The 14,235-nt window shown below is 38.1% G+C and overlaps 2 protein-coding genes across 2 annotated transcripts; one reads left to right on the forward strand and one right to left on the reverse strand.

Moving 5' to 3' along the window:
* Positions 1–2,840: 2,840 nt before the first annotated feature.
* LOC131300895 (late embryogenesis abundant protein At5g17165-like) lies at positions 2,841–7,755 on the reverse strand. Its single transcript, XM_058326913.1, has 2 exons — positions 7,252–7,755; positions 2,841–3,442 (listed from the first exon to the last, which is right to left on the reverse strand). The coding sequence occupies exons 1-2, from the start codon at positions 7,371–7,373 to the stop codon at positions 3,160–3,162; spliced, it is 405 nt and encodes a 134-aa protein (XP_058182896.1). The 5' UTR covers positions 7,374–7,755; the 3' UTR covers positions 2,841–3,159.
* A 2,079-nt stretch (positions 7,756–9,834) lies between these two features.
* On the forward strand, positions 9,835–13,181 carry LOC131301461 (uncharacterized). The gene is made up of 6 exons (XM_058327778.1): positions 9,835–10,109; positions 10,534–10,740; positions 10,874–11,040; positions 12,272–12,353; positions 12,473–12,541; positions 12,780–13,181. Exons 1-6 carry the CDS (start codon positions 9,990–9,992, stop codon positions 12,948–12,950), a joined length of 816 nt encoding a protein of 271 aa, XP_058183761.1. The 5' UTR covers positions 9,835–9,989; the 3' UTR covers positions 12,951–13,181.
* Positions 13,182–14,235: the final 1,054 nt, after the last annotated feature.

The raw sequence follows: 14,235 nt of genomic DNA on the forward strand, positions 1-14,235 counted from the left end.
TTCAACTAATATTCAAAAAAGCAAAAAGTTCCCGACATCAGCATTGGGCAAAAACCAACTACTACTACTCAGCCTTCTCAGCTTCACTAGCTTTCGTCAAATCGCAGTTAATAGTTACAATAACTCAACCAAATCGCAGGACTAAAAGAATAGGTCAGCATTTCTGCATCCTTTCTTGTCCTCTGGTTTTCATCTTATAATGTTCCCTAAAGATGGGGGATCTATTTACCGATACTTCTTCTTGCTCTGCGGGCTGTCTGGTTAAAACAGGTCTTCACATGGCTCTGCCGGTCCTTCTTGAAGTGCCCACTGGGCACAACATTGTTATGCTTAACCATAATGTACCTGTGAAGGTACAGAATAAGTGAGAAACATACCCCAACGAGAAAAAAGCCAATTTCAGTCGAAGTGACAAAGTAAATACAATCAAAGGGAATAAGATAACTGCTTATACAGTAACAACTGGAATGTGTTCCATAATCACAGGTACTTCAAAATATTTTGTGACTTCCAACTAAAAACGAAGGTGCATCCAACAAAACCTACACTTAGCACCCAAAAATATCAAAACCACTAACGAGTGGAAAAATTCAAAACCATCTTAGCCAAAACGGAAGTTGAGGCGCTCAATATTATAGTATTCAATTCATAAAAGGGTGTGTGTCATGTTGATGCCGAATTTGTTGGATAAAAGGATTAGAATCATAACCATGTCTCAAAATATAGGAGCATTTCATTGGTCGTGGCAGAATATATACACTACAAAAAGCAGCAAAGCTCTGTACTGCCATACAGTGTTGTGTCAAGAAAACTAACATACATGCTTTCATGGAAATCACAGTAGATAATAAAACCTAGATTCAACACATTCAGGCAGTGAACACTGTGCATGGCTGCATGCAGATACAAGTAATTCAATTTGCTCCATAAAATCTTACTAAACACACAATAACACTTACAACATCTCAATACAACAGACACACCTTTTTCATGAAATAAAATAGACAATTCTCTATAAACTCATCTCATCTCATCACTAAATAAAGAAACCCATATTGTAAAGCTTATATACCAACAGGAAAATGGCAACACAAACTATAAACTACTTCTTAACTTACAAGCAGAAGGACCCTTATGGCCAAAACATTTTCTTTTGTAGTTGAGCATATTGTACCAATCTAATCTAATGGTAACAAGTTACATCACATGGTCAGCATAGCATTGATGTAGATAAGTACCTTATTCAGTAACACATTAAAACTAAAGAAAAAAGGCTATTTTTCTTAAAACTAAAGAAAAAAAATGCTAGAGAGAGGAGATAATGTTAAGTGATGTAAAGCCAAAATCAATAACACCTGTAACCAGATAGAGGGCTATACTATACATATGTATATAAGTTAAAAATATTAAAGTGACTGGAAACATACAATACAGATCTCAGCGACAACCTAGTAAAAACGCCACCGATGCTACTTTAGGGCCGGTTTATGGTGCTTCTGACCTAGCCCAAGATAGGCCTCTAACTGTTGAAGCCCATGCCTTTCGTTTTGTTCTGTTCTATGGCCATATCTTAGAGCCTAGAGGGACCCATATGCCATAACATAACATCGGTCTTGTTAAAATTACGTTGAATTATAGTACTATTAGCCAGTCAGCGTGTAGTTCAGATCATGAATTTCGTTGATATTTTTCTGTTGAGTATTCTATTAAAAAGAAAAGCGACAAGACAATGAAAAATTCTTAAATAATTTATTTTATTCAAGAAATACCCATCCATAAATTGATGATTTAAACGTAATCACACAAGTTTTGGAGAAGTGAGACTGAAGATAAATTTAGTTGTTTCTATAGGCACAAATCTCTTATTTCCACACTATTGTCTATCGGGGTTGTAACCTTCAATGAGGTCTTTGTAGTTTCACGCTATGGCATCTTCTTTTGAGTTTACAACAATTATTTTCTAGTAAAAAAACAGGTGGTGAAAAAGATTAAAGGCACACCAATTAAGGTATAGCTGCAGATAACATTATTCCTAAAGGAAAGTTGATCGAATAATTGGAATGCAAGCTAAATTCTCCCCACTCCCTGAGGGCTGAATTTCTATCCCTGTCGTCATCCGGCACGTGGCCACGCTTGTTTAGGTGCGTGGGGAGTATCAGATACATATGCTCCATTCATTTATTTACAGCATTTTTTACTTCTGAATAAAAGAAAGCAAGACAGAAAATGGGATGCCCTGCATTCTTGTGAGTATCTTGTAAAAGACCTTTTACGAGAGAAGGGTGGGCAGGTTTTCTTCCCATAGTCCATCCAATTAATCCACTAGTTGATCTATCACTACCACCCAAAAGGCAAAAGCTAATTGTGGAGAAGATTGATCGTGAGGCCTCTGCATGCATGTGTAATTTGCTTTCATCAGTTTCCAACCATTCTTTTCTATTGTACTAATGAGATCCAAAAAGCTGTCCAAATCTTTGTAACAGATTAAACTTAGTCTACTCTTTAGCTTTCGGCAGCATTTTAAAAAATAATAATAATGAGCCCATGATGTGAATCAACACAAAAAGAGGTGAAGACAGTCAGAGAGATGCTCCTGCCATATCTAGCAACCCTTGTCAATCTATGCCGATGAACAGTGGCTGGGAAAAAGTAACAAGTAGTTAGCCATATACATGAATGGCAATGATCATTTTACAAGATTTGTTGGTGAGAGCAATGATCTGTTTTAATTTGTTTTAGGAAAAATCTCTCTCCATTACGTAATTTATTTATGAGGCTTATTGAAGACCCATATGTGAGCAGAGGAAGGCCCCAAACGTCCCAGACTAATTCAATAGAAATACAACCATAGAGGACAACACCCCAACATATATGTATTTAACCAAGTGTTTTTGTAGCAAACCAAAGTTCGGAGTGCATACCATAACATGTCTCCTCTCTCAAACTTACAACACAATACTTCCACAATACTACACCTTTACTCAACTCCCCCAGCTATATGGTCTCCATGAACATAAAACAGAAAACCAGTTTTATTTATATCGCCATAGGTAGATACTTTGATATCTTAGGGGACACCTAAAGCTCCCTGGTTGCTTTACCGTCCTCTGTTCTTGAATATTTCCAATCCAGAGGACGGTCTATTCCTTTTGCTGTGTGTCAAGGTTGTTGGGACTCGTCCAAGTCTTCCATTGGCTTCTCCAAATCTTCAAGGGGGCGGAAGAAGGCCTTCTGCTCCAGCACTGAGTCCTCCCCACCATTCACTGCCGACGATTCTCCTCCTGGAACCGGGTCATTCCCGGTGTCAGGGCCGAATACACCAGTTTGAGGGTGTGGAGCCCAGTATTTGTCGGACTGAGGCTCTATTACCTCATCTGGGACCACCGTTGGACGGACTTGATCATCCACGTTCTTGTCGTACACTGAAACGTGCACAGCCCTCCTGCACATTACCACATCATCATAATACTTAATGCAGTAGAGCTTTAAACGAATTTGCGTAGAGATGGCAATCAAAAAGGCATAAACTACATCTGGGGAAATTGCCATATATTGCATTCCCAGTAGAACAGAGAGTACCAATGAAATATCTATTGTTCTTTTTAAAAGGAAAACTATGCCCCACGAATAAACAATCTTATTCCCGGACAACCCGTTTCTTTTTAAAAGATAAACTGTTCCCCACCATGTTCTTGTCCCCTTCAGTAAGGAAGCCAGAGAAACTGTTTGGGGCTATTGCCTCTACATATATAATCATGAATGTTTATGGGGAACCCTCAACGAGGCCAAAGAGAATGATCTTTACAAGACAAGACGGAAAGAAGAAAGAAAGGATTGGCCTTCTCAAACATTGAGGCTTTGCTGATGCTCCTAAAGTACTTAATCTCTTGACAAATGACAAAAGTAGGGGTAATAGAGAGGCCAGGTTAATTGCAACACTTCAATATCCAATGTGACCATCGTGTGGGATGACCTCACGTGATCATCAACCATTCTATCAGATAATTACTCTACTCTACACAAGCAATTCCTATTCTTGGTTCACCCATTGCTTTTGGAAACAAACAGCGAAAGCAGCCTGAAATAAGTTTCGGAAGAAACAATACAAATTGATATTTGAAAGTGGCAGTCATAGCTCCATTCTCCATTACCTTTTGGTTTAAACAAAGTGATTGATTGGTTTATAACATAACTAAAGTAATCTTATCTGCCTTGACCTCTAGATCATGATCTAAGTTGGGGACAATCATGTTAGTTGTGAGTCGTGACCCTGATAGTCATACTCGACAATGGAGAACCTAAGAGAGATCCTGTAAGGCTGTAAAGAAATTATGCAACAAGTCTACGACAAAAAGAAACATAAAACTTAAGCCCCAACTGGCCAGCTCTGTACCTATTGTGTTTATATGCATACAGAATGCTAAATAGAAAAGACGACAAGAAATTATTCACAAAGCATCTCAAGTGAGGGAGCAGGAGGCAAAATATTTCAAGAGCCGATGTCAGAAAGTCCATTAACAACACGTGATGATCGTTCACTAGTTACAGGAAGTGGTTTTAGCAAAGCAGTCTCAAAGCCAATTGGCAATGAATGGAGAGGTCCCAGATGTTATTAAGTGATCACCCATTCCACTCCCAAGCAATGTGGGATTCTATTTCCTTAACATCCCCCCTCACATGCAGCCGCATTTGAGGTCTGTCACTTGTGGCCACTTTTGAGTCCTATCATCGTGCAGCCTTTTTGTTGGTCTGTCATCGTGGGATGTGGATTGTTAATTTTTAAAATGTGGGGTGGAACGGGCCCCGCTCTGATACCATGTGGAAACTTTATATCCATCTCAAAGCCAATTGGCAATGAATGGAGAGGTCCCAGATGTTATTAAGTGATCATCCATTCCACTCCCAAGCAATGTGGGATTCTATTTCCTTAACAGTACCTAGTCAGTTCTTGAACAATCACCAAAGAAAACTACATTAATTAAATTACTTTGAGCAGCCTAAAATGCCCTTGAACGTGGGTTTCTTTGAATAAACTGCACACAATTCCTTTCAAATCACACTAAAAATCTGATGTAGGACAAAAACGGAGAGTTTTTATATTTTATTTTTATTGTTTTAGAATAAGATTTTGACTACAAGAATTTTTCGTTTCGGTTAGAATTATTAACTTTCCGTATTTTTTTTTATTTTGATTTTCAACTTTATTAGGACTCTTGGTCTACAAAAATTAGAATTTTATTTTAATTAATTAGGAAATATCTTTTCTTTAATGCCACTTGTTTTGGCATGATTTAAGATTTCTTTTCCAGTAAGATTTCTATAATTAGGATCTTATAAAAAGGGTCGTAACCTATTCAATTAGAAAAAGTTTATCATCAATAATATTGCAGAGTTTCTCTCTTTTTTCCTTGTGCATAAGGTTTGCTTGTGGCTACAAGTTGTTTATCTCGTTTGGACTAATACACTAACTAGTCTCTTGTGAATTTCGTTGCGTCAAAATCTCATTCCATTGATTGGAAAAAGAAATCCACATATTCAATGGCCATTTTCGTTGCTTCAAAAAGTCAAAATAACTACCACCACAATTTGTTTCTCAATAGTATGAGGTGGGCCAAGAACACCACCGAAACTATGGTAGAACTTATCCGAGAATTGACACCTTTAACTTCCTCCCTTGTTAGTGTCATGCCCAAGGATCAAACCCAAAGACACAATCACACAAAGAATTTATGTGGTCCCCGACCGAGTACATCAACGGCAGCAGGAATTTCACTACTAGGAAAAATTACAAGTACTCATAGAAGTTAATCTCACCCTCAACTCTCGCAATTGAGTTCTCTCTTGCCTCTCTGATACCCAATCAGCCATAGGATTACATATTTATAGGGCCCAAGAATGGACCTATTCAACCAACATATCTTCTGTCCCGACTTATGTTACACACGTTACACGGACACTACTACGTCCCCATACCTATACCGAGCTTTTGGATAAGTGGTGGATCATACTCGCACCCAATGCTCGTACATGACATAGATAAAATATAACCAGCACATAAGATTAAGATGGATGCTTACCTAATATCCAAACAGGATATCTGGTCCATACCAAATTGTTTGATTAGGATGTTAATCGAAAACTTAGAGCTCGCCTAATATCCAGACAGGATATCTGGTCCATACCAAATTGTTTGATTAGGATGTTAATCGAAAACTTAGAGCTCACCATCAAGAGTGGCAATTCCCGACTCCCAAGCCCCCTATTAAGTCTACATTAAGGCCCTGTTCAGTTGGTCGTCAAGAAAAATATCCAAGTTTTCTGCATTTTCCCTCAAAAATATTTCCCAAGTAGAACAAAGTTTGCCGAAATCTTATTTTTCAACTAGTATTAGTTTTCTACATGTTTCGTAATTACATGCTTTTATATAGGCTGCAAGACTTGTAAATAAATAAAGCAAAATAGGCATAACAAGAAAACGTAGAATAAATAGAAAACATAAATAATATCCTAAACTGAAACACAATAATAAAACCTAGAAAACTTGGTAACATAATATTCCTAACATTATTATAACATAAACAATTGCCAGAAGATGTAACTTACCCAAAAAAAAAAAAAAAAAAATTTGTTCTTTTACCTTTAATTTTACTCTTTTTTTCGAGAATAATTTTTACCCAAATTCTTAACAAGTGAACATAGTCCGAGCCGCCAAGTGGTCTATGCTCCTTGGCCCAGGCGAGAGTTCAAACCCACCAGTCTCATCCCCTTTCTCCTAGATTAGCACTAGCAGTTGATTAGGATTTACCTTGTACACGACCAAAAAGAAAAGAAAACAGTCCGCCGAACTTTTGGGTTTGGAGAGCAGTTAATTGACAAGTTAGTTGAATTTCTTAGATACCCCTCCACAGGGACAAAGATATCCTCCAAGGCGGTTAATTTATCCTTATCCTTATCCATATTCACACTCCCACTACCGACTCCAGCAAGAAATAGGAGAAATTAGTACGGATTAAACAGAAGCAAAAAATGAATTGGAATAAATTGAAAGATGTCATTATGAATATTGCTTCTTCATCACCGTTAAAAAATAACGGCAGCTGGAATAGGAGTATTTTGTTATCGTTTGTTGGCAATTTTTTTGTTGGGGAAAACAATTCCATGGGTTCTACCCGCACAATAGTACTCCTAAAAAGCACAAGACTCGTACGATGATGATCATTTTCTAAAAAAGAGCTTTAATATATTAAGTACCTGATGAGAGGAAGTGAAGGAGAGAGAGATGGAGGGGGAGAGGTTCCGAGTGGAATGATCTGGTTAAGGAAACGCTTGGCGAAGCCCACGACTCCCCGAGTAGTCCTCGAATTGGCGGCCATACAAAATACAATATCACAGTTGGCTTCTATGTAGAGAGAGAGAGAGAGAGGGAGAGAGAGGAGCACACAGCCAGAAAGAAACACAAGTGAAAGAGTAGTAGGCTAGGAAGTGGCAATTGGCAAAGAGTGAGTGGGGCTAGAAAGAAAGTTGGGAGTTGATTCGGTTCCTCAATCTAAATCGATCATCCAATTTTCCCCATACAACTCCCTCCTTCTTATATAGGAGTACAGTATACATACAGTAGTGGAATAGGAGAATGAATTTGTTTGTTTGTCAACAGCAACAGCTGATGGGCTAGTACTCCTATCCTATCCAATCCTATATGATATGCTAATTGCTAGCTATGCGTCCTCCTGTATACTGGAGTATATCTCTTTCCCTGGTTTCCACCCACCCCCGTACGGTTGCCTTTAACAAACAAACAAACAAACGAAATTACCACCCCCTCCCCTCCCAAAACAAACAAAAAGGTATTCCGTTTGGTTTAACAATTTGAGAGTTATTTTTAACTTTTGGTATAATTTTCAATAAATTTTTCTTTCTATCTCTCTCTACTCATTACCATTCCAACTCTCAAAAATGACTTTCTAAAATGTAAACCAAACAAAGCCAGCTCCGTCTTATAATATTTGTCTGATCTGTAAAATAATAAATCAAAAATAATGCATTTTTTTAAAAAAAATTAATTAAAAGAATTTATTGATATCTAGTAAATTGTAGATTTTTTTTTGAATTTTTCTTACAAAAATTATAATATTATTTTTACGTTCTCATTTTATAAACCCAATAAATATTATGAGACGGAGGAAGTACTTAAATTAAGAAACGGAAACAACTTCCCCTCCCCACAGGAAATTACTAGTTTACCATTTGGATTGGGGTCGCTGTCGGTATGTTTACTTTAGTCGGTTCGGTGCCGGCCGGGAATGTCCACATGGAAACTTATCCCAAAGGCCTAAACTAAACTAAAGTTGCGTGTTTTAACGCCGTTAAACTAAAGTTGCGTGTCTTGACTTCACGGGAATAATGTTAAAAGAATGAACGGACTAATTTTCTATTATAAGGATATTTGTTTTTTTTTATCTATTTCCTTAAGTGTTGGGTCTCATCCATACTTCAGCTCTTCAATTTTTCTATGAGTTCTATCTTTTGCTACAGTTTTCTTATACAACAACATAGACTTCTCAAACTGAGTATGTGTATCATTAATGGTTTCATTTTTTGAATTTAACATTTTTAAATAAGTTTACACGTACACACGTTGATTATAATTTATTTGGGATCTATCCCACCGTCAAGCTCATCTAAAACTCAGATGTATTTTTATGCATTTTTGTATGAATTTAGTAATTTCTTAAGATGAAAAAGTCAAAAATCAATCAGAAGGAGTAATTAAGAGAAAAAAAGAAAGATGGATCACCTCTATTCTATCTCTCTCCTAAAAAATGAGCAGTTAATCTTCCAAGCAAAGGTGTTAGATTACCACATGATCTCCACTAGATCCACCATTGATGGCCGCGTTTTATATATCCGCATCTCTTGGTTTGCATGCACAACTACTAGTAATATTTTTATTTTTTACTACTAGTAGCCATTGAAATAAATAAATATAATCTAGGTAGATCCACCCTTAATTAAATGACACTGATGCATGCAGGAGTTACAAGTTTACAGCCCACTTGGCTCATTTCTGGGATACTTATTACTTCAATTCGTCTAACACAATCATCCAAACCCACAAGTAACATGTCATTTTTAATTAATTCCAAAAATGACGTGACATCAAAATTAATTATTCTTTAGAAAAAACAATGAGACTGCATGAATATGGATACGAGTACGAATAAGATCGCAGCACCTGTTTTTAATTTTGAATCTTGGCATGTTTATGTCTACTAACTATTTCGACTTAGGATCGGAGTATGATCAAACGCAGTGACAAAGCGAATTTTGACTTGTGACTTTGGAATTTGGAATTTGTTTCTTCCTAAAATTTTAAGTTCAATTCTATTTCCCAGCAACTCTTGGAGCCACCTCATCTTTATGCACAAGCGCGTGAAAAGATTATGAGAGAAGCTGCAAGGATTAGTCCAAAATGCCCGTGAGCTAGCTTAAAATAATAATAAAAAATACGGTGTTTCTAATGCCAAAATTATTTTTGTTTGTGCCAAAACTGTAGTGCATAAAAATCTCGTACGTTGCACAAGGTACAAGACTTTTATGTACTCCAGCTTTGACATTATCATTTTTTTCTAAAAGATTAGGAGAATAAAAATGGGTTAATGGGCCCTTAAGAGGAAAGCTTTCTCTGACAAACTTGTTGGGCTTATAAAGCAAAAAAGTCCAAGTTCATAAGCCCAAACAGGGTGACCGTTTAACTTGGAGGGACACTGACTTACATCAGTACATGAATGAATAGGAGTAGAGTATAAGTTTAAAGTTTAAACGCAGGCGCGTGACAACCGCAAGCACTCCATTCTCCCCGCCACTAGAAGGTTATCTGCTGCTGCTCTCCCATCCACAAAAACACGTCTAACCTCCCTCCACTGTGAGTGACTGTGCTCTCAAACACACACAAACCCCCCCGCCCCCCTCTCTCCGATTTTTTATCAAACATGTCATCTGCGGTGGTTGCAGGTGCTTCATCCTCTTGCTCCGCTGCTATTACAAAGAGTTATTCCATCAAATCTAGTTCAACCTCATCCCCCAAGCCACTTGTTCCGCACTGTCTGCAGGTATGCACTCTGTACCGAACCCACACTTGGTTTATACATACTCCATTGTTTCGTAGTTGCGTGATATGGAATTTTTTTGTTGAAGGTTGAACTAGTAGTATCCTAGAGCCTCATCTTTTGATTTTTCTTGTAAATTTTGCAGAATTGCATTCCTTTCATCTACACTTTATGGGGAAAAAAAACACTGACTACCCAAAAAGTCAGGAATAAAAAGAACTGAGAGAATTTGTTGAAGAATAGAAAATTCGATCATATGATATATTTCTTTAAGAACATACCGCAATAAGAGTGGTAATGTCTTGTTTAGTGACGCAATTAAGTTCCATGCTAGTTGCTAACCGACTTTATTATGATTGGATACAAGTAGAGAACCCATTTTTACGCTATTATTATTATTGCTCTCATTCTATTCCTCTGTGGACAGAAAACTCCCTTTCAAAGGCTCTCTCTTCTAGATGCCAAAAGGGGCTTTTCAAGTTCTTTCACAGCTGACAAAAGAAGTAGGTTTAGAATTCCGAGAAGACGTCTTGAAATCACAGCAAGAACTGCTTCAAAGAATATTGAGGTTGAAGTTGACAAGCCACTGGGCCTAACTTTGGGTCAAAAGTCAGGAGGTGGAGTGGTCATTACTGTGAGTGTTAACCTTATAATAGTATATCACTGAATACGCAGGCATTTCATCCATTGGAAGAACAAATAAAATCTGTGTTTTTCTGTTTGGTAACTTGTCCTTATTTGAGGGTATTTGTGCACCGTGATGTTAGGCTGTAGAAGGAGGTGGGAATGCTGCAAAAGCAGGGCTCAAGGTCGGGGATCAGGTACTCTACACCAGCAGTTTCTTTGGAGATGAACTTTGGCCTGCTGATAAGCTGGGATTTACGAAAACTGCCATCCAAGCAAAACCAGATTCTGTCTACTTTGTTGTTAGCAGGTTCTCTTCCCATCTTCTGTTTCTCCTCTTTCATATGGAGTGAATATTGTCTGTTGTACATTCCGGAGACTGCGAAAATTCTGAGAGTATACTTTTGTAGTTTGGTATTGAACTAAGCCCTGTCCATGGTATTGAACTGCCTTTTCTTCTGGATAACTGGTTTAAGTTCCTTAATCATGAACCAACTTACTCATACTTGCGTCTTGGATAAAATGTGTGGGCACTTCGAAGAAGAACTAGATGGTTTATGGTGATTGCTAGAAAACATCCATCTAGAAAGATCCGTTGATGCATAACTTATATCTCGTGTGCATATCAGACCAATAAACAAAGCGATGAAAAAAATCTTGGTACTAGGATTGTGTTGGGTTGGGTTGGTATGTGATGTGATGTGATGGGTTCATTCCATGATATGTAGGCATTAGTATTCATTTGGAAAATTTCTCTGAATTATCATATCCATATCATATTACTAGTCTTCCACAGCCCTCATCATGCTTGCACCTCCATGGAGCTTAAGTTGAACTTTGACGATGATTTTCACGGTAGAAGTTGCTCCAGATGCCAACCAGCCACACTTGAAATATGGTTAAGAGCTACTAAGTTACCGTTAAAGGCCGGAGCAGCACGGTAAGTATAGAGGAACTGAGTTACCGCTAATTAATGGTGGTTTACCCAGACATGCAACAAGGCAACTTATTGTCTTGCAAAATTCGCACCTCAATCCTGTGGGCTAGCATTACCAGCTCATATTTCACTGAATTGTCGATTTGACCACACTCCATACCTCGACTTAGCAATGTGCATATAAGACCAACATACCGTAAAGGCTAATGGCACAATGTTGACAGTGTTCTCTCTTTAGGTTATTTTTCCATGGCACTCTTCTGATCATTGATGACGTTGCCAATCTATATGAACACTGTTTGAGTTCATGTAGTAAACATCAATACGTTTCATGATTTTCATTCTAGTACGCGACGAAGATGAATTTCATGATTGACAGATTTTCTACTTATGTGGCTTGAAGTAGCGTTATATAAGCGATAAGGTAACATGGTAGTCATTTCCGGTACCAAGCATGTCTTCAATTGCTTGAGAAAAAAAAAATACAAATGCACTTCTATTTTAGCAAGCTCGTATAGATTACCAAAACTGACAATTAAATGGCATATTTACTTGAGAAGGAAAGCCCCCTTCTAATGATTGATAGAAATTTCATGTGATGCAGAGGGGTCGAGGTAGATGTTAAAAGACTACCAAAGCGTCCAGCACCTCCTCGCTTTGGCAGGAAGTTAACCGAAGCTCAGAAGGCAAGGCTTACTGTGCAATGATGCAACTTTCGCCTTGCTTTATTTCTTTGTATCATTTGTTTGAAATGAGATCAGTGTAATGTCCATGCAAATATGAATGAGGTTGACCAATTTTTCAGGCCAAAGCAACGCACATATGCCTTGATTGTGGTTACGTATACACCATGTCGAAACCTTTCGAGGAGCAGGCAAGTTTACTTATGAAATTTGGTTAAACCATTTGATTGGTATCAGGGTCTAGGGATTACCCTGGTTCTGTATTCCTCCGTTGTGTTTGAACCCGATTCTCCTTTCCTTGAGTTCAAATCAGTATTAGCCCTGTGAACCATTTTGCTGATCAGTGAAGAAACAAAACATCTTTTGTTTCCTCGGAAGTACTTATTCTGATGTTTAATGTTTGTGTGTTTTGGGGATGTCTCGTTGCAGCCGGATGAATATGCATGTCCACAATGCAGAGCACCGAAGAAGAGATTTGCTCGGTATGATGTTAGCACCGGGAAGGCAATAGGTGGGGGTCTACCTCCAATTGGGGTCATTATTGGGCTTGTGGCAGGTCTTGGCGGAGTTGCAGCATTACTCGTTTACGGTCTTCAATGAGAAACTCTTCAACTCTGGATTCAATATTCTGTTCCATTCGTAGTATCATTTTACCCCGAAATTCATTTTTTTTTTTTTTTTTTTCTGTTTCACTGCCGTGAAATGAAGCGTGAAAATATGGACTTGAGAAATGTGCATTGGAATTTGGAAGTCCCTTTCGGAAACATATGTAACAAACTAGTGGAGGGTATGTGTGTATGAAATGGTCATTTTGAGGGGATTATTTCATAACTGGAGAATTTTGAGGTTGCACAGTTATCTTTAAGTTAAACAAAAAGAAACAGTGCTTCTTACCTACCTACTTAAGTGGGAGGGAAACGGGGATAACAGCTAAATACATAGAAATTTATCAATTATTGGGAAGGCTTGGTTTGGTGAAGTCAGAAGTGTATCCAATTTTAATACAGTAATAACAACTTGGTGACCTAGCGCCCTATCCTAATTTCCATATGCACAAGTTGGCTACAATGTGGAGTATAAAACTTCACTTGATTAGTACATTGGCGTAAAGTCTTTGAAGCATATGTGGGGGATTATGTTCAATCTGGAATCTCCTGGATTGAGACTCCTCTCAAATCGGATCTTATTCAAGCTAGCCCTCTCTCACCTAACTTAGCAAAAGAAGGGAACCACATTAGTGCTAAGTCGATTCTTGAATGAGAAGGGAAGAGCAGAGCTTAAGGAGGGAGAAAAGACCCTACATCTGTAGGGTATGTCACTGTATTTATTTATAGGAGTGTCCTGCCTTGGAGGCCAGGGTATAGGGTATTACGTGTCAACATTGTGCCAAGGTGACGTCGCGGAAATCCATCGCTCGACAGTTAGCTGTTAACAACCACCTTCTAGTCGAAAGCCGCACATGATGATCCACAGGTGCTATGCTGGGGTCATGCAGACGACTGGGCCATGTGGATAGACCATATAGATGCCACAGGGTTGGGTTGTATGGTTAACGATCACTATGCCTGATTTAAATTGCACGACCGTGCCACATGGCAAGACCAAGATAATGCCATGTGGCCCAAGCCAAATAATTCCGTACACTGCCTAGTTGAGTATAGCAAGCAACAGTGTTCAAAATAAATGTCGATGGTGAATAACTAAACCTACCTTTGTTGAATTCTAACATGAAAGCATGGAATATCGCAAATTTATGTGAAAAAAAACGGAGTATGAATGACTAAAAAAGAAGTGGGGAAATCATTTTTCAAGTAGTTCCAAATTTTCCCACTAAGAATTCACCAATCACATTCCTGCAGTAGAGAGAGAGAGAGAGAGAGAGAGA

The sequence above is a fragment of the Rhododendron vialii genome, chromosome 9a (assembly GCF_030253575.1).
Source record: "Rhododendron vialii isolate Sample 1 chromosome 9a, ASM3025357v1".
NCBI lineage: Eukaryota > Viridiplantae > Streptophyta > Magnoliopsida > Ericales > Ericaceae > Rhododendron > Rhododendron vialii.